We start from the raw sequence: 25145 nt of genomic DNA on the forward strand, positions 1-25145 counted from the left end.
TAGATGGTGACTGGAGCCATGAAATTGAGATGCTTGCTCCTTGGAAGAAAAGTTATGATCAACCACGATAGCATATTAAAAAGCAGAGACATTACTTTGCCAACAAAGGTCCATTCAGTCAAGGCTATGGTTTTTCCAGTAGTCATGTATGGATGTGAGAGTTGGACTATATAGAAAGCTAAGCATTGAAGAATTGATGCTTTTGAACTGTGGTGTTGGAGAAGACTTTTGAGAGTCTCTTGGACTGCAAGGATATTCAACCAGTCCATCCTAAAGAATAGCAGTTCTGAGTATTCATTGGAAAGGCTGATGCTGAAGCTGAAACTCCAATATTTTGGCCACCTGATGTGAAAATCTGACCCTTTGGAAAAGACCCTGATGCTGGGAAAGTTTGAAGGCAGGAGGAGAAGGGGATGACAGAGAATGAGATGGTTGGATGGCATCACCAACTCAATGGACACGAGTTTGGGTAGACTCCGGGAGTTGGTGATGGACGGGGATTCCTGGTGTGCTGCAGTCCATGGGGTCACAAAGAGTTGGACACGACTGATCAACCGAACTGAACTGAACTCTTTCCTTGGTTCCCATTACTTTCTACATTTCCGATTATTCTCCTTGCTCTTTTGCTTTCTCCTTCATGGAGTCCTTTATGATCTCTCTTATCTCTGCCCATTCCTTAAATGTTTGTGTTCTTCGGGTTCCTCTTCTCATTTCACATACTTTCCTGATTCAGTCTCACCTGAAATATATGAACAGGCAGATTCTTTACCAGCTGAGCCACAAGGGAAGCCCAAACAAATGTATATTTCAGGTCAAATCTCTTCTGAACCCCAAGCCCCAATATCCAACTTCCTGCTGAATTTCCCCAGTTGGACACTCATCAAGCACTTCAATTCCAGCTTTCCAATGCTGAATTCTTAATTTTCTCCTGACCCCTCCATCCCATCCATCCAAACTTGCTTCTCCTCTGTGTTCCTTCTCTGGAAATAAAACCACCATCCATCTAGTTGACTAAGCCAGATACCTGGTCAACCTTCTTGATTCCTATTTCTCTGTCACAGCTCCGATGAAAGCAGTCTCTAAGTCCTTCATCATAAATATATCTTGCTATTCCCATGTCTTACCGTAGCCATTGTTTCTCCCCTGATTTAAATCACTATTCTCTCTCCTTCGATGGCCTCTTTGCTGGTTCTCCTACAAAGTCTGAACCCTTCCAAGATATTTTACTGACCACGGTCCAGAATAAATTCATGAAAATGCAATTTTCTTTGTATCAACCCTTTGTTTAGAACACTTTGTGGTTCCTTTATCATTCAGGACAGGGTTGAAAGTCCTTAATGTGGCTCAAGTGATTGGTTCCTATGTTTTCATCTCTCCTCAATCCTCTCTTAAACCACTTGCTCCATTTTTTCTGACTATTAATAATTTTACTTCTTGAACGTGTCCGTGCTTTCTCTTTCCACCAGACCGTTGAACCCTCTAGTCAAGTGTTCCCTCTAAGAAGCATTTTTAGAGGATCCTTCAAAGCTGATCTAGTACTGCGTGCTATTATGTGATCTCATGTCTAATACTTCACCAGTGGTGGTGGTTTAGTCACTGAGTCATGTGCAACTCTTGCCACCCCATGAACTCTAGCCTGCCAGACTTCTTTGTCCATGGGACTTCCCCAGGCAAGAATACTTGAGTGGGATGCCATTTCCTTCCCCAGGAATCTTCCCGACCCAGAGATCTAACATGCATCTCCTGCACTGCAGGCAAATTCTTTACCGCTGAGCCAGCAGGGAAGCCCACCAATAGTGTGTCTCTAGATAAGCCTGATATTCATGCTATGATTTCTTACTACTGTCACTTAAGACATGTATACAGGTTATGTGGGACTTGAATATTACATATTTGGTGGAGATACCTTTTTTAGGTATACAAATCATGAATACAAATAAGGTATGAAAATTAACATTTATTTAGAGTAAGAGAAGAAATCACAACAAATGTTTCAGTACCCTGGAGATTCAGGCATCTTTTTTCCTGAGATCTCTTTAGGCCATTTCCCAGGCACACTTACCTAGAAATGCTTTCTAATTGTGACATTTCTCATCCCCACTCAGGGTGCTTCCAACAATAATCAGTTCTCAGAGTAGCCTATTTCTTGTGAATGGCTCTGGAACATTAAGTTTATAATAGATTTGTCTCCTCCTTGAAGTTTTGATATTTTTAATAGATTTTTACACGTCCTAACCAATACACATGCTTGTTTCTTTCTTTCTTTTTTTTTTTTTTTTTTTTTTTTGTAATTTGTAATTCTGACTAAAGCTTTGAAATCAGAGGCTAGGGGCTTGTAGCAAGATATTTCTTAATGTCCTTTTCTGAAGTGTTCAGTAACTTAACCAGGAATTATTTACTTTGTGTGAGATCACAGCTCTATCTTCATTTTCTTATATCTTCTAAGTCAGTGGTTCCCAAATCAGGCTCTATATAGGAATCATTGGGAGAGCTCTTTATGAATTAAATTCTTGGTTCCAATTGTAAACCTACTAAGTTAGATTTTCCCACAGTGAGACCAAAAGTCTCTATTTTTAACAAAATATGCTGGCAATTCTTGTGGAGTCAGTTCAGCACCAATCTAAGATTGGCAGTTGAAAACAACTGGTCTAAAGAACTGAAGAAGGTAGGTGGAAGGCCTGACTCATTGAAGAACAAATAGTGCCAATCAGTAAATTAAATTTTCTTCAAACACTTTCATAATAACAGAGAATCATCCGTTCTCAGAACCTAGATGCTCCAATGCAAATTTCTGGGACTGCCACATTAGGATAGCCAACTTATTCTGAAACCTTAATTGATTGGGAAGAGAGAAAAAACACTACGAATTGGCCTAAAATTTTTTTTAAAGACTTTGGAGCATCACCAATTTTCACCCTGTGAAGTCAAAAGCATGCATTAATGCATATGGTTGTCCTATCACCCACTACACAAATAACTTACATAAAACAAAAAAGTTTAAACTTAAGTATCTGAGTAATTCCATCATTTTATAAACCCACCCTGGAATAGTGTCTGGCTAAAACATGTAGATTTTATTAGCACAAAGACTTTAATCAATTCCTGATGTTGTTACATATGTGTATGTTATTCTCTGCCAGAAATAAAAACACTATGTCAGATATGCCCTTTCCACGTTCACAAGACTCATTTCCTCTGAAAGCAAGTGGTTAATTTCTGATAAGTGTTCAAATGGGTGATGTATAACTGCATCATTAGCATTCTCCTCTTTGAGATCTAATAATATCACTAAGACTTTTTAGTTAATATTTTCTAAAGATCCTTTGTAATAATGTTTCTAAAAAGAATTGCTTTAGCATTTTCTGTGTGGAATGGAAAGGTTTTGGAGACCTTGACTTCTAAATCAGTCTGAGAAAACAATTTCCACATGTCATATTCTATTGCTTTGCATGTAGTGAAAAGAAAGAATGAAGCAGTCTTTTCATACTCCTTGGAGTTTAAGATTTGAAAATTTTCTTTGTGTTTTCTTCAAAAGAGAAATGAGTCACATTAGGTTTTCTCTTAAGAATAATGACCTTATTGTTTCAATAAAAATAACATATGATTCTATTTTAGAAATTCAAACAATACAGAAAAGTACCAAAAAGTGAAAGACAACTAACCTTAAATTATAAAACCAAGGAAGAACCATAGTTTTCTATGCACACATACAGAGAGAAAGATGGATGGATGGATGGATGGATAGATGGGTAGGCGGAAAATCATTTTATACCCTCCATGGAATACTGTCTGGCTTATAGTAGATACTCAGTAAAAACACAGTAAATGAATGAATCGAATAATGGAATAAAATAAATTAGCTTTTTTCTGGAACCATATTAGAGTTAGAATCTGATTAGAATTAGCCCAAATTAGAATCTCACTTCTATCACTTATAGTTTGGCCTTGAAAAGGACACTTAATATCTCTGTGACTCAGTTAATTCATCTGTAAAGTGGGGCTAATAATACTACTCACCTTAATCAATGACATTCTTAAGTGATACTGGATTGTGTGTGTGTGTGTGTGTGCATGTACATACATGTATGGTGGTGGAAGTCACAATGCCTACTAGTAGATTTGGGGCCAACTGCCATGAAACTTGTTAAAGTGCAAGCAGTTTTACCAATCATTGTTTTTGTACCAGGAATGAACATGTCAGCACAATGAAAATAGCAAACAAAGCTTTCATATTATTATAAAAATTCGTTTTGACTATACAGACCTCCCTCATTTTGAGAAATACTTCTTGCCAAAATAAAATTTACAGCCAGAATTCTCAGATATTTTCAAGTCATCTTCTTTCTGTACAACTGCTTTTGGAAGTGGGTATCTCCTTTGTTTCTTTTTGGGGGTCACTACTCTGCATGAGGCCAAGCCTTTTATTTGGTTGTTGCTTGAACTCATGGCTGTTATTTTTTCCCCTCGTTTTATTACTGGATGAGAGAGATTCTGTGATTGGACTGCATTCCACCACCTTCATCCATAAATACATTTTGTTTTTTGAGTTAGTTACAAATAATTGCATTTTTTAAAAAACTATTAAGGTTGGGGTTTCTCTTCCATTGAATGGGATTTTGATTAGATAAGGTTTAGTCAGGGGAGCAGAAGCACAACAGTTATGGGATAAAAGGCTTATTTAGAATTGTGGGAAATCTGGGGAAGAGAAGCGTTTAGAAGAGAAGTTGGAGGCTCAGATCTGGAGTTAACAATCAGTCAGTTTAACAAGCCACGTATGTCTTGTCCCCAAGGGGGAACAGGAAGGGGGAATTTGTGTAGAGTTCTATGAAAAACTGTTGCCTGTGAAAGATCTGGGTCAGACTGTAAAGAATTTGCCTGCAATGCAGGAGAAGCAGGTTCAATCCCTGTCTCAGGAAGACTCCTTGAAGGAGGAAATGGCAGCCCACTCCAGTATTCTTGCCTGGAGAATCCCATGGACAGAGGAGCCTGACAGGGCCAGGAGTCCATGGGGCCCCAGAGAGTGAGACACGACTGAGCAACTAAACTTTTTCGCTTTTCACGAGGGAAACCTGTTCCTATGAATACGTCGCAGCCTCTGCAGGCCCTCAGCCAAGTACCCAAGGGTGGGTCTGAGTCACTGTTGGCGTCAGAAGCCACTGCCAGGAGTCAGGAAGCAAAGTTAGATGTGGAGCAAGGGAGTCAGAGGACATGGTGGCCCACGCTATGTATCTCTGTTTCTGTCCGTCTCTGTGCCTCCTTGTGAAAGGAGTTCCAGACGGTTGTGGCCGCTACCCTTTCTCTACCTTCCAAATATTGAGCAAGCCCTGTCTTGGCCAGTTCTAACCTGGAAACATACAAGGAAGACATAGAAAAGGTAATTTTCAAGTCAGCTACACAGATAGAGCAGCGTCTGATGACATACGCTGTCTTTTTTGAAGGTATAAATATTAGATTTATCAAATGATTATCTAGATAAAAATGTATAGAAAACTTTCCAGAGAATTTTGCCACTGTTTCACAAAAAAATAATTTTGCAAAAAATTAGGAGAAATTCCCATTAATTTAGGTAACTCATAGTATCTACATAGGCTGTAGAGTTGAATGATTCTTTTATTCAAAAGAATTAAAATTCTTAAAATTATAGTCACATGGAAGTCATCTGTAGTTTCTATGACCTGAGGGCTATTTGGTGCATATTCTTAAGATAGTTTTGTAATTGTAAAAATTTACAGTAGTGTATTATTTTTATCATTAGAAAAAAGTTAACTATAAATTATTATACATACATATATAATACACACATACACAAACACATATATACTCATATATGTAGGATTCTACATGGTCTTTTAACTATATCTAGTGTTCAATAGATATTTCCTATGATTGAAGAGTTAAATTAGAACTATATAAGCATCATGTAACTCTCCTTACAGGTTTATTTCTAAACAATGGCTTATAATCTGCTTCATTTTCTTCCTTGCTGATTTATTTTCCCACCACAGGCATTTTCACTGAAGAGAAAGCATGGCAGCCTAGGTTTAATATACTTTGAAAACTAAAAAGTGTTCCATCAACAACAATGTCCTATTGATAAAGGAGGGGGGGTGTGTTTTTGAAGGGTCTTGGATCCATAATTTGGGGAGCACATTTTTAAAGGAAATTTTTATGTTTCAATTCCTTTCAGAAGAACATCCCTGCTTAGATATTTTTCAAGGAACAAAATGCTTTCTGTGAGGCTAGCTTTGCCAGAGTCAAAGAATATTGAAATGCAAGAACCAAGAGATACTTTGGGGGTCATATGCTTGACCCCCTCTTTATATGGATAATGAAATAAAGGCCTAGAGTGAATATGCTACTTGTCTAGAGTCACATAGTTATTATTTAGTGGGAAACAGTGGTTTATTTCAGGGTCTCCTGAAAATGCTCTTTTAAAAATACTTTGGTTTTTTAAGGAACTGTTCTCCATACTGGCTGTATCAATTTACATTCCCACCAACAATGCAGGAGGGTTCCCTTTTCTCCACACCCTCTCCAGCATTTACTGTTCATAGATTTTTTTTGTTGATGGCCATTCTGACCGTGTGAAATGGTACCTCGTTGTAGGGCTGATTTGCATTTCTTTGATGATGATTGATGTTGACCAATTTTTCAAGTGTTTGTTGGCCATCTCTGTGTCTTGAGTGGGGGAGGAACGTGAGGGTGGGACGAATTGAGAGAATAGCATTGACATTTATGAGTAAAATAGATGCAGGGAACCTGCTACATAGCTCAGGGGACTCCGCTTGGTGCTCTGTGATAACCTTGAGGGGTGGGATGGGGAGGTGGTAAGAGGAAGGCTTTCGAGGGAGGGGATATATGTACACATGCAGCTGATCAACTTTGTTGTGTAGGAGAAACTAGCTCAACTTTGTAAAGCAATTATACTCCAATGAAAATAGTTTAATTAAATAACTTGTATTGAGGAACATTTTATATAATATATAATTCTCTCAAGTGTACAATTCAATGATTTCTAGCACATCTGTTTTAGAACATTTTCATCGCACTGGTTAGATCCCCTGTGTCCATTTATGCTTAACCTATCACCATCCCTGTCCCAGGATACCCCTAATTTGCTATCAAGAAAACCATGTGTTTCTTGGTTCTTTTTCCTATATTATGCAGTCTGAAAAAAATATTTTGTCTACTATATTTTTATGAATACCATCAACATGAATTTTAACACATTTTCTGAAGTATAGTAGTCTTACTAAAAAAATTGTATTTATCCTTTGAAACTGTCCTATGAATGAAAATATACATTCATTCTTGACCTAATTCAGGTTCATGAAGTATGAGAAAAAAAATTTGTACAACAGTTTTTAGTAGGATATTCCTAAGTGATACAATACCCAATTGAATGGTGTTTATCATTTAGATGAGAAAAACCATTTCATTTCTTATAATTCATTATTCCTGATAAAATTGTATATTCTAAATAGAATCAATGCATGTTGATTCTTTTAGAATCATGATGTTTTCTTTCAAATTACAATCTATTCTCTGTTTGTTAGAAGAACAGAAAGAGTTGGTAGCACATGGGAATAAATTTGGATACATACCATGTCTAAACTGAAATGTCATTATTAGAGATACAACAAGAGATTCAGTTTCTATTAGACCAGAGAATGGAAAACCTATCCAACAATCCCAAGAGCTACAACACAGTTAAACTCAGAATACCCACAGAATTTCTTATAGCCTGTGATAATTGTGCTCATGGGTTCAGATAAAGTTCCAAAGTATGAACTGAAAATATTAGAATAACAATTACCATAAATAAAAAATAAAGAAGTTAGATGCAAAGATAGATTCATTTCAGAAGCTTATGTTTTGGTCATAAGATCAATGTAAAATTAAGATTCATGCCAAAACATGATCATTTTTCATCAGATGGTTACTCACTTATAATAGATGCCATCTGAATAAAATATTAGAATAGATGAAAGGCATGTGAAAAGATAAGAGTTTGTTTCTCATCCCATTCAGCTATAAATTGGCTCTTGGGGCCTTTCTATTATCCTATCAACTGAAACTGAATTCTCTCCTCTACTTCTCTTAACTGCTAATACTAGAAAATAACGAAATCTGTTCACTTGTGAAATCATATAATTTTAGAACCATAAGGCTTACAGGTATATGTCCTTTGCTACTTAAAGTGTGGCCCGTGGACCAGCAGCCTCAGTATCATCTGAGAAATCTTTTTAAGTACAGAATCTCAGACCTCCACAGACCTACTGAATCAGAATCTGCATTTGCACAGAACAAAAGTTTTTAATTTTGATGAAGTCTAATTTTTTTAATTTTCCTATTATTAATTGTGCTTTTGGTACCACATCTAAGATCTCCTTGCCCAGCCTTAGGTCTCAAAGATTTTCACCTATGTTTGTATTCAAATGTTTATAGTTTTACATTTTACATTTAAGTCTGTGATCCATTTTGATTCAATTTTTGAGTAAAATATGAAACTTGGTTCTAGGTTAATTTTTTTACCTATGAGTGTCAGTTGTTTCTGCATCACTTGCTTAAAAAGCTATGGAATTGGTTTTGTACCTTTGTCAAAAAGCAGTTGGGCATCTTTGTGTGGGTCCCATTTCTGGGTTCTCTATTCGGTTCCATTGATTTGCATGTTTATCCCTGCACCAATAACACAGTCTTGATTTTTGCAGCTATATTGAAATTAGGTAGACTGACTGCTCTCACTATATTAACTTTTTTTCAAAATAAGTTAATGATTCTGTTCATTTGTCTTTTAATATTGATTTTAGAATAAACATGTCTGTATCTGCAAAAAGCTTGATATTTTATTAGGAATTACATTAAATCTATATATCTATTTGTGGAAAACTGAAATTTTTAATGTAATGAGTCTTTCAGCCCATGTACATGATATGTCTCTCCATTTATTTTGGAGCTTCTTTGATTTTCTTTTATGCATCATATAGTTTCCCAGCATATAAATTCTATACAGGCTTTGTTAGACTAACAATTAAGTATTTCATTTTTTGAGCAATCGTAATTTCCAATTTTGATGTGCATACAATCATTTGCCTGTATATAGAAATAAAATGATTTTGCATGTTTAGCTTGCAGGCAACTTTGATTAGCTCATATATTAGTTCTAGGAGTTTTTGTACATTCCTTGGGATTTTCTGCCTAAACAAAACAATTTTTCTGCATCAACTCATATAATTATATGACTTTTCTTCTTTAACCTATTAATATGGTGGGTCACATTAACCTATTCCTGAGTAGTGAAACTAGCTTTGCATTTGGAATAAACCTCATTTAGTCATGAAGTTTAATTCTTTTTATTGATTGCTTAATTCCATTTACTAATATTTGTTAAGAATGTTTGCATTTATATTAATGTTATATCTTCTGGAGTTTTCTTTTTTTGGATTGTCTCTGTTTAGTTTTAGTTTCAGGGCAAAACTAGCCTTTATAAAATGATTAGGAACTAAAGATTGTTACAGTAGCATTAAATTATCAACATCCTCCTAAGCCCCTTATCTCAACTACTAGTACTCGACACTAGCACTCAAAAACATCATGGTTTCCTCTCTTTCCCTTGCCTCCCAAAACAGCTAATAGTTATGGAGCACGTAGTTTATGTGAGGCACTCAGCTAATCATTTTACATTCATTAACTCATTTATTCTTCATACTTGGCAAATGAGACAGCTGATTTCAAAGACAGGTGTACATGACTCCACAGCTGTATTTTCCCAGGACCGTCCACAGTCACAAGAGTTTTGCCTCTGCAATTCCCCTATAGTCCATCCCACATATGCATCTTCTACTACCTGTACTGAAGTTCAGATCTCCTTTTCTTTCGTATGTCTGCATGCTCAATCACAATGAGTTAAAAAACTTCCTAATTGGTTTCCCTAAAACCACACTTTTCTTCCTCCAATCTGCCTTTCACAGGCTACCCAGTTATCATATTAGACCAGAAGAAGCTTGGCAGAAAGCATATGCACTCTGAGTTTAAATCACAACTCAAAACTTAACCTTCTATCTAACCTAAGTCAGTTAACTCCTTCTCACTTCATTTATCTATAAAATGAAAATAATTTTACCTTCCTTATGGATTATTATATTAAATTACGTTTCCCATGTAAAATGCCTGTATCAAATGCAGGGCCTCTACATGGTAGGCCCTTCATACATCCTAATTTCCTTCCTTTTTGTAAACAGAAATGAGTGGTCCCCTCTTGGTTATGGGATGCAGTCAGTACTTGTCATCCTGGTGGACAAGGGCTCTGGACCCTAAGCCCAGCCTCTGTTTTCAGTCTTACTTCCCTCTGCTGTGTCTTTTCCTCCAATTTCCAATTTGCCTTCCCTCATCCTGGAGTACATTTTTCCTACTTTCCTGCCAACTTGTCCTACTTAGAAATCATTCTCTCTCTCTCTTTTTTTTTCTTCCCCAGTTTGGAAAATGGCATTTGACTTTATACTTGACAATGTTTGGGTGGGTTTACAATAAACGTATGGAATCACATTAAAAATTACATAAGGATTACCAGGGAACCTGGTGCTCTTCACTAGCTATGCCATAAATGCTTGTGAGGTATGTACAAAGTGCATGATAGTGATGGTCTGAGTTTTCTAACTTTAAATTTCTTTTTAAATCAAGTGTTTTGTATGTTTCTTTTCAATAAGTGCCAAAATTTTTCAGTATTGCATGTAGATAATTGTGGGGTTTTATTTATTTATTTGTCACACCGTGTGGCTTGCAGGATCTTAGTTCCCTGACCAGAGATTGAACCTAGACCCATGGTAGTGAATGCACCAAGTCCTACCACTGGACCACCAGGGAATTTCCATTTTAAAAAATGTTAATTCTTTTACTGTAGCAGAGCTTCTAGTTAGAAAATGTTTATAAAGTTTTGTGGACTTTTACAGTCAAGTGTAGGAACGATTTTCTGAAAGATCTCTAAATACTCCCTTCACTTCCTAGACTGCGTAAATCCCTCTCTCTCCCTTGTTCCCACAAGACATCGCAGGTTCCAGCTGGATAGGAGAGTAAGGTGTTACTCATATTTTATTCCCTAACTCTACACCTCGAAGTGGCAAAAGGGCTAAAGACAGAGTGTTTGAGACAGACAGTCCTGGGTCTGGATTTGACTGTGCCATTTCCTAACAGGCGCTTCTCTGCTGGTTTAGACAATAAAGAGTCTGCCTGCAGTGCAGGAGACCCAGGTTCGATCCCTGGGTCAGAGAAGACCCACTGGAGAAGGACAGGGCAAACTGCTCCAGTGTTCTTGCCTGGAGAATCCCAGGACAGAGGAGCCTGGCGGGCTGCAGTCTATGGGGTCACAAAGAGTCAGACACGACTGATTCACGCACACACACATTTCCTAACTGGAGTTATTGCCCCATGATTCAGTTATGTCATCTATAAAATTAGGATGATGAGTGTCTCTATATTAAAAGGTTGATGTGAAAATTAAATAAGAAAATATATATAAAATGCTTTAGTATATGGGCTGTGCTCGGCAGATCAGTAAATATTTGTTATGGTGATTATCAATGCCAAATCTGTTACTCAGTTGTAAGACTCTTCATCACTATAAAGACAAATCTTAATTTATAGCTCAAAGGTCTGTGAGAATTGAAGGTGGAATATGCTAAGATACCTAACACTTTCCGTGCCACATCGTAGGAGAATAGAGGCCCTGTTTCCTCACTCTTACTCTTTCCTTTGAGCAATTCACGTGTCTTCTTCATTTCAGTTTATTGAAGATTTAACTGAAGGTGACGGGATGACACAAGGAATATTTGGGAACTTGAATATATGAAAATATATCAATCACATACTTTTAAATAAATTTCCAAATGTAAATTATTAAAAGTATAGTTCGTTATTTTTCTTACAAAGTTTTCACTCTCCCTGCTATTTACTTAAGTGTCCCTGTATCTTCTCCTCCAAGCTCTCTTTGATACACTGCTTAATTCCTCAGTGTCTGTACTTTGAAATGCCTAAAATTCACCTAAATCACCTCTAGATCATCTATATACTTTTAATTTGGATTAAAATTGTCAGTCACTTGGATTGTGTGTGAGTTCGTGATAGAATTCTAGCTTCTAGGGCAGAAAATCCATGATCGCCACTTCCGGCTAAAGCAGGTTTCTTTAAAGTGGCAAGATGGTGCAGTGGGAAGAGCATTAAACCCAAAGCCAAGCCACCCGAGTCCTGCTGCCGGCCCTGCTGCCATTACCTGCGTGGCCCTGGGCAGATAGCTCACCGCTCCGGCTGGCAGCTCTCCTTTTACAAAACGGTCTCTATGAGCCCTGTGATCCTATGCGTTGTGATACAGCTTTCACAAATTGAACGACTCAGATAATCAACAGAAACCTCACCTGTTAGGAGAGGTGTTTTAGAGCAACTCTTTTATATTATAATTTCACCCTGGATTCACCTAGAGGCTTACAGTGAAGAAATAAAAAGTTCATTGTGCTCAAGGTCAGTTAGTCTGAATCAATTATCACAGCAGATTATTTGTGCCAATGTGTTTACATGACATGATGACTCCTCCTGAAGCATTTCTGAGGAGGCTGCTTTTCATTTTCAGATAAAAGAGCTCCCAGCCACCTACGCTCAGGAATACAGAAATAATGGATTATCATTAATCCTGACAGCATATGCTAATTCATAGACTTTTAAATGAAAAGAAAGCAGAGACTACGAAATGAGTAGGTTTATGTTCTCTGAATCTATCATTTTTTATCATGCAATAAACTTTCACATACAATTCAGTCCCTCAATATTCTCGTTGATTTTTAAAAAGAGTATGTTCTAACACGACCTTCTGATGCACTTGTAACTATCATTATTTATTGTATAAAGACTGTTAAAATAAAAATAGATACATTTTAAATGGTAATGCAGGTATTCCCTGCTTTTCGAAAATTCACTGTATCCCACTTCACTTTTATGAGAGACCTACACTAGGACCTTTTTTGACTAACTGAAAGAAATCCGAAGAGGATTTTTTATTTTAATAAGAGAGGCAAAACATGAAAATAACATTCAGTGTTTGTTTGCAACAAGCCTTTATGGGAGCAGCACACACCCAGAGCTGTGAGAATGGCACCACTCAGCTCCTTCTCTGGAAAACGTACTCAGCATCTCAGCATCCAGCTGCCATAGCTTTGAACCGTGTCTGTGAGCATCTGTGCTTTATCTCAGTTTATTTTGTGTATCTATTGGGAAGACGTGTCCTAGAGGAATTGCTTCTTCACTTTACACCACTTGAGCTTATGAAAGGGTTCATAGGAATGCTCTACTTTCAGATAGCAAAGGAAACCTGAATTTTTAGAAGTTGATCTTGTGTTTTGTGCTTTAGAAAGTCAAGATAAACAATGCAGTACTGTATAGGACAGGGAACTATATTCAATATGCTGTGATAAGCCATAGTAGGACAGAATTTTCAAAAGAATGTGTGTATATATATCTGAACCACTTTACTGTATAGCAAAATTAACACAACATTATAAATCAACTATACTTCCGTTTAATAGAAAGAAAAGATATGGAATCTAAAAACCCTACAAAGTCAATGCTGCAGATTCATTCATTCATGGAAACATTTATTCACTCAACAAATATTTTTTGAGGGGTTGTCATGTGCTAGCCACTGTTAGATATAGCAGAGAAAATCAAGATCAACAAGGAAATGTTCCTTTCCCTTGAGGAGATTACATTCTATGTGGATTTGACAGACATGTCACAGTTCCAGTCTCCACCGGAAAATAGGCCGTTGTACAACTTTGCAAAATGTTTATACGCATATTCATTTTTGTGCTTCTTTGCATAAAATATTGTATTAGTTTTCTAGGGCAGCTGTAATAAGTTATCACAAACTTAGACAGCTTAAAACAACAGAAATCTATTGACTCAGATTTCTATGCTCCTCTGAGGCTCTAGAAGAGGATTCTGTCTTGGTTTATGACAGCATAACTCCAAATGCTGTATCCTTTACATGTTCACCTTCTCTATGTGAGTCTATATCCAAAATCTTGGGATTGAGGCTTACTCTAATCCAGTATGACTTCATCCTAATTTGAGAACATCTACAATGATGCTAGGCTTCCCTAGTGGCTCAGTGGTAAAGGATCCGCCTGCGACGCGGCAGACATAGGTTCAATCGCTGGGTGGGGAAGATGCCCTGGAGAAGGAAATGGCCACCCACCCCAGTATCCTTGCCTGGGGAATCCAGACAGAGGAGCTTGGCTGGCTACAGCCTGCTGCTGCTGCTGCTGCTAAGTCACTTCAGTCGTGTCGGACCCTGTGCGACCCCATAGACGGCAGCCCACCAGGCTCCCCCGTCCCTGGGATTCTCCAGGCAAGAACCCTGGAGTGGGTTGCCATTTCCTTCTCCAAGGAAAAGTGAAAGTGAAGTCGCTCAGTCGGGTCTGACTCTTGTAGCGACCCAATGGACTGCAGCCTACCAGGCTCCTCCATCCCTGGGATTTTCCAGGCAAGAGTACAGGAGTGGGGTGCCACTGCTGGGTCACAAAAGAGTCAGACAGGACTTCGCAACTAAACAACAACAACAAAGATTCTATTTCCAAATAAGGCCATATTTATGACTATCAAATTTTATCTTACGGGTGCTACAAAAATATCTCCAAGACTACCAATTGTCTTTACCATTGCTTTCAGCATATACTTCTACACAGACATTTTGAAATATATATATATTTACTATTTATTTGGCTGCACTGGGTTCTAGTTGCAGCATGTGGGATCTAGTTCTCTGACCAGGGATCAAACCTCAGCTCCCTGCATTGTGAGTCTGGAGTCTTAGTGACTTGGACCACCAGGGAGGCCCCCTACACATTTTTAATTATTCTGCAATCAAATCTGTCCATCTTGGACTTTGTAATTTCTAATTTTCATTCCAGATTTGGAAAGCTCTTCTTCACTCAGATTTTTAAAGAATTACTAAGATTCAAGAAATAATTTTTGCATATTGAAAAGGGAGTCTGATTTCATTTTGTAGTGAATAGCCAATAATATGTAAAGGCCCACTTGAATCCCTATTTTGAAATGCCATCTTCTTGACATACTATGCCTGGTTTCTTGACTCAGACTTGCTTGATCAAATCTTGCCATTAACACCTTATGTTAATTACATAGCTTCATACTATGTTTGCAAAGTCCCCTCATTAGTCTGCTTTCAAATTTCTTGGTTATCCATAAGCATTTACTCTTTGAAATAAATCTTAGAAGAAATTGTTCATGCTCTAAAATAAAAGTCCATTGGTATTCCACTGGAATTTTTATTAAATTGTATTAAATCAATAAAGTAAAAGAAAATTGTCATATTTAAACATAGTGTTTTCCCATATGGAAACATTGTTTCTTTTGTCTCCTATTTATTTTGAACTTTTTTTTCAGGCCTCCTTTTCCCTCACTTCACCTGGTTAGGTGCTTTTTTTCCCATATTTTCATAATACTCCAGCCTGGGTCTATTGTGAGCTAATCACAGGGAAATGCAATTGTTTATAAGCTTCAGTACTCTGCATTCTATGGGCTCTTAAGATAGTCTCTTCATTGCATTGCTATAGACCTGCCAGTTAGTCCAGTCCTAGTATGCAAACCAGTCTGTTCTCCTACTTCTAATCTCTCTCCATTTGAGTCCTTCTTCCATAGCCTTCCTTGGGCTTCCCTTGTGGCTCAGCTGGTAAAGAATCTGCCTGCAATGCAGGAGACCTGGGTCCAATCCCTGAGTTGCGGAGATCCCCTGGAGAAGGGAAAGGCTACCCACTCCAGTATTCTGGCCTGGAGAATTCCATGGACTGTATAGTTCATGGGGTTGCAAAGAGTCCACACGACCGAGCAACTTTCACTTTTCACTTTCCATATCCTAAAAAAGGTGGAAAATCCTGCTGCTCTATTCAAATTATTTCAGCTCCCTCCTTGAATCTCTATTATTGCTCCATTAGTTCAAGTTCCATTTTCCCTCACTTAGAGCAATGTTTCTCTAACTTAAATAAGAGACAAAAAAAATTATATAAACCTCATTATCAAATCAAATTATGATTTTGCTTAAAGACATGCAAACAAAATTTAGTGTAAACTCCTTACCCTTGTACTTCATGTACAACTCTAAACAACTTATACATTACTTTCATAACCAGTAAAATTTAAATTACTGAATTAGCTTAAAGTAACAGTATGATTTTCCTGAAACTAACCTTCCAATTTTGAATTATGAGTATAAGGTATGCTCAGATATATTACTTTATAATCTGTCTCTGTGTTTTTACTTCTGTGACTCTCAATCATAGTCTTTGGGATATTTCACAAAATAATTTTGTTAACTGGGGACTCTGTACTATTTCAGAATAACCAGTCCTCATACTTAGCTAAACTCTGGCACTATGCAGCTCTCAAATGCCAGTGATAATGAGCTGTCATTTGATAACTCAGTAAAGCTTGTTTTCTCATTTGAAAATAAGGTTAGCATGGAGGAGCTATTGAAATCTGCAGTATTTAGATGTATGAAATCAGATGCAAAAAAAATACCATATTTGTTTTTGCTGTGATATTAACTGCTCATCAGTGATGCAAGTCGGTACATATAAAAATACAGTTACACTGTTGATTCCACAGTGAAAATTCTTTTTAAGAGACATGCCAATACTTCTGGGCACTGACAACTTAGCTTTCCCATCTCATCTTTTTTAAACTAGCATACTCCATAGGAGTTTGTTTATAGAATGCACCATGCTAATGAGAAAACTTAGGAACAATTTTTAGAGTACTGATGTAGGGATTTTTTTCCTTGAGATAAAGTATAATGTAAGAAGGGCTGCTGTCACGTTAACTAGCTCTCAGAAGAAAGAAGGTTGTACATATAATTCACATTATTAAATGACAGCCAAATTTTCTGATTAAATAATGTGTTGGTCAATTTTGATTTAGAAAAGAAACAGAAGTTTCTGGATTTTTCTCAGGATGGAAAGTTTTTAGGTTGGCCCTTAAACTCACAACTTACTACTCAGAAAGCAAGGCTTTAAAAACTGCCAATCTTTTCCTGGTTCTTAAGATCAATTTCAAATGACACCCCTACATAAAATGTATCAGAGGTCCTAGCTCTATTGTTGTTCAGTCGCTCAGTCGTGTCTGACTCTTTGCAACCCCATGGAATGAGGCACGCCAGACCTCCCTGTCCTTCACCATCTCCTGGGGTTTGCTCAAACTCATGTCCATCGAGTCAGTGATGCTATCCAACCATCTCATCCTTTGTGATCCCCTTCTCCTGCCTTCAATCTTTCCCAGCATCACGGTCTTTTTCTAATGAGTCAGCTCTTTGCATCAGGTGGCCAAAGTATTGGAGCTTCAGCTTCAGCATCAGTTCTTCCAATGAGTATTCAGGATTGATTTCCTTCAGAATTGACTGGTTTTATCTCCTTTCAGTCCAAAGGACTCTCAAGAGTCTTCTTCAACACCACAGTTTGGAAGCATCAATTTTTCAGCCTTCAGCCTTCTTTATGATCCAACTCTCACATCCATACACGACTACTGGAAAAACCATAGCTTTGACTAGACAGACCTTTGTTGGCAAGGTAATGTCTCTGCTTTTTATTATGCTGTCTAGGTTTGTCGTAACTTTCCTTCCAAGAAGCAATTGTTATTGAATTTCATTGCTGCAGTCACCATCTGCAGTGATCTTGGAGCCCAAGAAAAGAGTCTGTCATTGTTTCCATTGTTTCTGCATCTATTTGCTATGAAGTGATGGGACCAGTGATCCCATGGTCCACAATCTTTGTTTTTTGAATGTTGAGTTTTAAGCCAGCTTTTTCATTCTCTTCTTTCACTTTCATCAAGAGGCTCTTTAGTTCTTCTTTGCTTTCTGCCATTAGAGTGGTGTCACCTGCTTATCTGAGGTTATTGATATTTCTCCTGGAAATCTTGATTCCAGCTTGTGCTTCATCCAGCCCAGCATTTCACATGATGTACTCTGCATACAAGTTAAATAAGCAGGGTGACAATATACAGCCTTGATGTATTCCTTTCCCAATTTTGAATCAGTCCATTGTTCCATGTCCAGTTCTAACTGTTGTTTCTTGACGTGCATGCAGATTTCTTAGGAGGCAAATAAGATGGTTTGGTATTCCCATCTTTTTCAGAATTTTCTCATTTGTTGTGATCCACACAGTCAAAAGCTTTAGCGTAATCAATGAAGCAGAAGTAGATGTTTATCTGGAATTCTTTTTCTTTTCCGATGATCTAACAGATGTTGGCAACTTGATCTCTGCCTCCTTTACCTTTTCTAAGTCCAGTTTAAACATCTGGAAGTTCACGGTTCATGTACTGTTGAGGCCTGGCTTGGAGCATTTTCAGCATTACTTTTCTAGCCTATGAGGTGAGTGCAATTGTGTGGTAGTTTGAATATTCTTTGGCATTGCCTTTCTTTGGGATTGGAATGAAAACTGACCATTTCCAGTCCTGTGGTCACTGCTGAGTGTTCCAAATTTGCTGGCATATAGAGTGCAGCACTTTAACAGCATCATCTTTTGGGATTTTTAAATAGCTCAGCTGGAATTCCATTACCTCCAGGAGTTTTGTTCACAGTGATACTTCCTAAGGTCCATTTGACTTCACACTCCAAGATCTCTGGCACTAGGTGAGTGATCATGATCACACCATCGTGGTTATCTGGGTCATTAGGATCTTTTTTGTATAGTTCTTCTGTGTATTGTTGCCACCTTTTCTTAATATCTTCTGCTTCTGTTAGGTTGATACTGTTCCTGTCCATTATTGTGCCCATCTTTGCAAGAAATGTTCCCTTAGTATCTCTAATTTTCCTGAAGAGATCTCGAGTCTTTCCCATTCTATTGTTTTCCTCTATTTCTTTGTATTGATCACTGAGGAAGGCTTTCTTTTCTCTCCTTGCTATTCACTGAAACTCTGCAATCAGATGGGTATATCTTTGCTTTTCTCCTTTGCCTTTAGCTTCTTCTCTTTTCTCAGCTATTTGTAATGCCTCCTGAGACAACCATTTTGCCTTTTTGCATTTCTTTTTCTTGGGGATGGTCTTGATCACCACCTCCTTGCTCTATTAGGATAGATAGAGCTGAAATTTTATTTTTTACACATCTTTCCCACTCAGTCATATGTGAGGTCTTTGGATGCATGTAGTGAAAATCCAGAATCTTACAGACAGTATTCAGAAATGTTTAACAAATGTTAATAAGTAAAGTTTACCCAAAGTTGCCACCACTCTAACAATGCTCTGCTGCACTACCGAACTTAGGTATCGTCTCTGTGTCTCTCCTGTTTCAGTTATACAAGTTAAGTTGGTAAAGTTGTTTCTTTGCCTCAGTAGAAGGGCAAACTTAACTTTATGGTGTAAATTTTCAAAGGTTATGACTCTTTAGGGTGAAGCCTTAAATTTAGGTCCCCAGGTTCCCTTATGGATAAACAGAATCGAAGCCTTAGTATTTAACTGGGAAAGACTAGTGATGTGTCTCACGTGTCCTAGACTGTATTTTTCTTGGTCCCTAAATTCAACGGGTGTGACGTGAAGGCACCCTGAATGAGGCTCATGATGCATCCTCCCTTAAAAAGCTTACCTAAGTAGATAAGAATCCACACAGTGTCTTAATAGAGGACCCTGGTCCTAGGCTTCGCCTAGCCACTCGTAGGTCCATGGCAAATAGGGTGACCAACTGTCCTGGTTTCCCTGGGACTGAGAGGCTTCCTAGATGCAGGAATTTCAGTGCTGGAACTGAGACAGCCACAGACAAACTGGGAAGGGCAATCATCCTAAGTTGACAAAATGCTATGAGCCCTCTTGCCCATTCCCCTGGTGAAAGAAACATTTAAGCCAGTCCAGTGAGTAATTCCAGTCTCAATAGGTGGAGACATATATATATAAAGTGTCTGCTAACCATCCCCTTACCCCACCTTCTTCTGGACTAACAACATCTTTTTAGTTACAGCAATGGGCTGTCACTCTTACCCATGTGACAGAATCGCTGGAGGGCTTGCTAAATAGAGATTACTGAAACTCACCTCTATAGTGTTTTTATTTCAGTAGGCCTGGAGTCGGACTCAGAAATAGCATTTCTTGTAAGTGATGAGCTGATGCTGACCATGCTGGTCTGGAGAGCTAGCTTGTATAACCAGTGCTCTAGAGGTTTGCAGATTACTGTTCTTCTGAAACTCACTGGGCTTCCCTGGTGGCTCAGATGGTCAAGAATCTGCAGGAGACCAAGTCTGGGTTGGGAAGATCCCTGGAGAAGGGAATGACAACCCAGTTCAGTATTCTTGCCAGGAGAATTCCATGGACAGAAGAGCCTGGTGGGCTACAGTCTTTAGGGTTGCAAAGAGCTGGACACGACTGAGTGATTAACACTGTCACTGTCTGAAATGAACACGTAATCAAAAAAGGCAACTGAAAGTATGAAGGTATGAATCAACAGTATAAAGTACACACTATTGGAAGGATTAATCTTTATTTCTTATGCAGTTCTCAGTGGTGAGTACAGTTTAAAACCAAAATTTTAATACTTTAAAATGTAATGTAAAGTTTTGTAGGGGTGTGGGGCAGTTTCTCTGTTACTGGGTTTACTTTAACAACTGTGATTTTTCTGTGGAAAAGTAAGCTCACTGTACCACACAGTTCTGGTGACATTTGGTTCCTCGACCGTGTGCTCAGATCTGCAGTTGAAATACTCTTTCTATTTAATCTGAACCACAGTTTCACAATTGTCACTGTCTCTGGCGTACAAAGTGGGGGAAAGTGCATTCAGATAACAGTCTGCACTTTTCTCAACCTATGAAAAGTTTTTAATGTAACTGAACACGTAACAAAAATATACAAGCAATTCCGAAGAGTATACACACATTTGACTTTATCCTTCTATTCTGCCCAACTCCTGCTGGCCACAGTACACACACTTTGCTTTCAACTGTAGAAATAGATCCCTTATCCTCAAAGACAGGTTTCTGACTGCCCTCATTTAGATGTATTTGACCTAGAAGAAAGTAAACTGCAGAGCTTTGAGGACAGAATTTCAATCCATATCTGTAAAAGGTTTCTATGGAAATGAGTCTGAAACAGAAAAAACGTTACCATTATCATGAAAAAAAAAAATGATGGGAAAATGCAAAGGCCCGCTCTCAGACACGAGTTTGCACTAATGACCATTTTTGTCTGTGTCCCCAGCGTTCCGGAGGCGCTCTGGCCATCCCCCTGTGCGCATTCCAGGGGACCGTGTCCCTCCAGGCCCCGACCGGGAAAACCCTCTCTCTGTCTACCTATGAGGTGAGCACAGAAGGGCAAAAAATCACCCCGGCCTCCAAGAAAATAGAAGTCTACCGATCCAAAAGTGTTGGCCATGAACCAAACTCAGAGGATTCTGCCTCCACATTTGCGGACACCAGCGTGAAAATACACTTGGAGGTTCTTGAGATCTGTGATAACGAAGAGGCCCTGGACACGGTGTCAATCGTCAGCAACATCAGTCAGTCCTCCACGCAGGTCAGATCGCCTTCCCTGCGCTACTCGCGAAAGGAGAACAGGTTCGTTTCCTGCGAGCTGGGGGAAACAGCCTCCTATTCCCTCTTTCTACCCACCACCAACCCCGATGGTGATATCAACATCTCCATTCCAGACACTGTGGAGGCACATAGGCAGAACAGTAAAAGGCAGAGCCACGAGACTGTTGGCTACCAGGAGGAAATCCAGCTGTTAAATAAAGCTTACCGGAAAAGAGAAGAAGAAAGCAAGGGTGACTAGTGATCATTTCGTCTGACAAAGGCAAGAATGGCTCTGCAGCTTCGAGGGACTAAACTAACACCTTTGTTCTGAGGCTTATTGATTTTCTTTTTTATTCATTGGTTTACATAAGCTTAACAGACTTAATAGTTAATTATTTTTAGCACAAACAGCTGAAACTAGTGCAAACACTTAAGTGCTTTTGATGTGTTACTTATAGATCACTCACTGTGGCAATTAAAAGGTTCTGTTTCTTATCCGATTTCTAAAAATCCTTTCTAAATCAAAACCCTGGTCTAGTTTACTAATGTTTTCACCTATATCTGTCAACCTCAGAGTAAACAGAAAATTGTATAAAGTCATTGAAAATATTGTTCTCATGCGCGTGTTTTGACACATAATGTTGGCCCTTACTGCAAGGGGAAAATGACATTTTGGGAATTGAAGGAATGTAGCAAAACTCTGAGTTGTATGTGAAGAAAGAAAGAAAAAGAAGTTGCTCCATCGTATCCGACTCTTTGTGACCCCATAGACTGTAGCCTACCAGGCTCCTCCATCCATGGGATTTTCCAGGCAAGAGTACTGGAGTGGGTTGTATGTGAAGAGGCTTGCCTAAATGTGGCTAGCAAAGCAAGCTTATTACAGTTACTGCTTTAGCTTTATACTGATTTCTAGGAACTACATTCCTGCATAAAATAGCAAGTAAGCTTCCAACTCTGAAACATGCATGTCCCTCGTCTGTACCTAGCTGTTCCCTTCATTTCTATAAAGTACAATTTGTTTACTGATTTTTTAATCTCTCTCTTAAATATGAGTGTTCTCCTTTCATCTTTTCAGTATGTTGACTGCTCTTAATATAAATATATTGTATGTTAGAAGTAGAATTGGAAGTAACTCTTAAACATATTGGAAAAGGTTGTAAATATATACTTATCATTTCTAGAAGTGTTTTGTTTATTTGAACAGAAACTAGGAAAAAAACACTCCAAGATTAAGTTCTGTGAGGTACACCCAAGCAGAGTAACAAAATTCTGGGTACAGCAGAGGAAAAAATCCTCTAAGTCCAAATTAAAGGGTCTGTTTCTAAAGCTGAAGATTTGACAAACCTCCTTAGCCATTCTTGAAGCATAGAAAATTTTAGTTCACCTATATTCCAAGTTTAGGTGCTTTTTCATTTCCTTCCCAAAGATGTGTGTGCCTCAAGCAAAGAAACAATTCAATATAATTTATTGATTGTGAGGTATATATTTCAAGATTAATTTTTAAGTGTGTTACATTGCAAAAACGCAGATATCACCTTGTTAGAATAATAGTAATGTACATATCAAAAATTAAGAAGTGATTTTTTTAAATTGCTTTATTCTGATCTTTGTGTAAACACGTTAAATGTATTACTTAAATGTTTATTTTTCAAAGTTATTAAGATTGACATTCTATAGTTTTAAACTTTGTACACTCTCACTTTACTCATATATCTTTGTTATTACTTACAGAATTATTTTTTTAAATGATTTATTTTGGCTTTCATTTCATTATGTTGAATCAGAATTCTAAATTACTTGACATAATCCTTCAGATTGTTTTATCTTTAGATTATTTTTTTTGCTACCAAGAAATCATTTTCAAAATAATTATCTCAATGGATTTTCCCTATCTTTCATTAACTTCTCAATATATTCTTATTTAAACTTGGGAAGCAAATGTAATGCCACTAGTAATGTCTGTAAACAAAGCTTAAAATAATACATATCATATAAATTCAAATTCAGATATATTCTCATTACAAATATAGTTAATTTAAGATAGTATTTTTTAAGATCAAACTTGAGGGTTAATTTAATATATGACAAATGGCCAGATTAATCTGACAGTATAAATCAACAGAGTTAAATGCCTGTTTTAAAAGCAGAAGTTTAATAACCTAATAATGCTTTGTAAAAGATGGGTTTTGATATATTAAATTTAAATGTATAACTTTATAAAACAGAAAAGTGATTTTGCTGCTTACAGTATAATTTCTACCAGCAAGGAAATTACAAACAGAATCATAATAAAAATGAAGAAAATAGTAAAGGCAGCTCCTTTATAACTGCAGCACTTTGAGTGGAAAGGAGATGATGAAAATCAAGGTTTAAAGAACATAAGGACTTGGCTATAAGACAGTAACAGCCCTTTTCTCTCCTGTGTGCATTTTCTTTTCACTGGACTTGGGCCTATGCTGGGGGAACTGAAAACAAAACAAAAAAAAACAGTAGGATATTCCCATTTAATTGTCTTTGGTTGTTGAATTAACAATATGATGGATACACTTAAAAGCTCTGTTGTATTGATACAATAGGATTATTTACCCTCAAGCCATAGAGTAATCAGCATCACGTTGGTAACCTGTAACACTTCAAACTCCAAGGCAACAGGAGTGGATCTCAAGAGAAGTCTACAGGTGCCTATGCCAAAGCATGAACAGCTCCTATCAATCCCTGTTAAGAGAGGGGAAAGTTCGACTACACCAGTATAAAATCTGCTTTCTCTTTAACGTGATTGTGATTGTAAAAATGTGTTCTGGTATAGGACATATCCTTACAGATATTTTGTGCCATGTTTAAATATCTTACCTTTGCATTGTTATATTGTTCTTATTATTAATAAATGCTCTATTTCATATAGTTTATCTCTTTTCTCCACAGATTGATATAGCTGAAGACAAAAACTGTTTACTTAATAAAAATATCACCACCTGGTGGTGACGCCTATAAACTGAGAAGACATTATCCCTAAGATTTCCCAATAATATAAAAGCCTATTACATAATCCCAAAGACTTCCAAGAGTTACGACTGACAGAGGCAACCATTTTGAAGACAGCAAATTTCACAGTATTAATTAGAACATAATTTTTAAAAGGCTTGGTAATGCCTTATTTGGAAGTTTTTTCTCAAGGTAGTTCTGTAGTACTGAATAGATAAATAGATTTTCTCTTAATTTCTTACACTATTCAGCCACTTTCATTCATGTATTCATCATAATATTTAGTGAATGCCTATTTCATGCTAAAAATTATTCTAGGTACATAGGATTATAACTGCAAACAAAACCAAAAGAAATATGTGTGTGTGTGTATACACATGTATACTGTGACTAGACTGTGAGTACGCAGACTTCTCTGACTTCTTTTTTTCTTGGGGAGCACAGTTGCTTTACAATGCTGTGTTAGTTTCGGCTGTAAAGACTTTCCTCACATCTGACACCATGTGTGAGTTCTGGTGTTCCCCAAACCACTATCAATTTTAATAATTCACTAAAAGAACTCACAGACCTCCTTGAAAGTGGTTAGTCACAGGTACGGTATGTTACAGGGAAAGGGT

General features: G+C 37.6%; 1 protein-coding gene across 1 annotated transcript in view; it reads left to right on the plus strand.

Annotated features, from left to right (window-relative positions):
- The window catches only part of GPR149 (G protein-coupled receptor 149), an 81066-nt gene extending 59261 nt beyond the window's left edge, over nt 1-21805 (plus strand). Inside the window, exon 4 of the mRNA XM_065942601.1 lies at nt 21233-21805. Coding sequence (XP_065798673.1) covers nt 21233-21805 — 573 coding nt within the window. The remainder of the gene's footprint in view (nt 1-21232) is intronic.
- The last annotated feature ends 3340 nt before the right edge of the window (nt 21806-25145 follow it).

The sequence above is a fragment of the Muntiacus reevesi genome, chromosome 8 (genome assembly GCF_963930625.1).
Source record: "Muntiacus reevesi chromosome 8, mMunRee1.1, whole genome shotgun sequence".
NCBI lineage: Eukaryota > Metazoa > Chordata > Mammalia > Artiodactyla > Cervidae > Muntiacus > Muntiacus reevesi.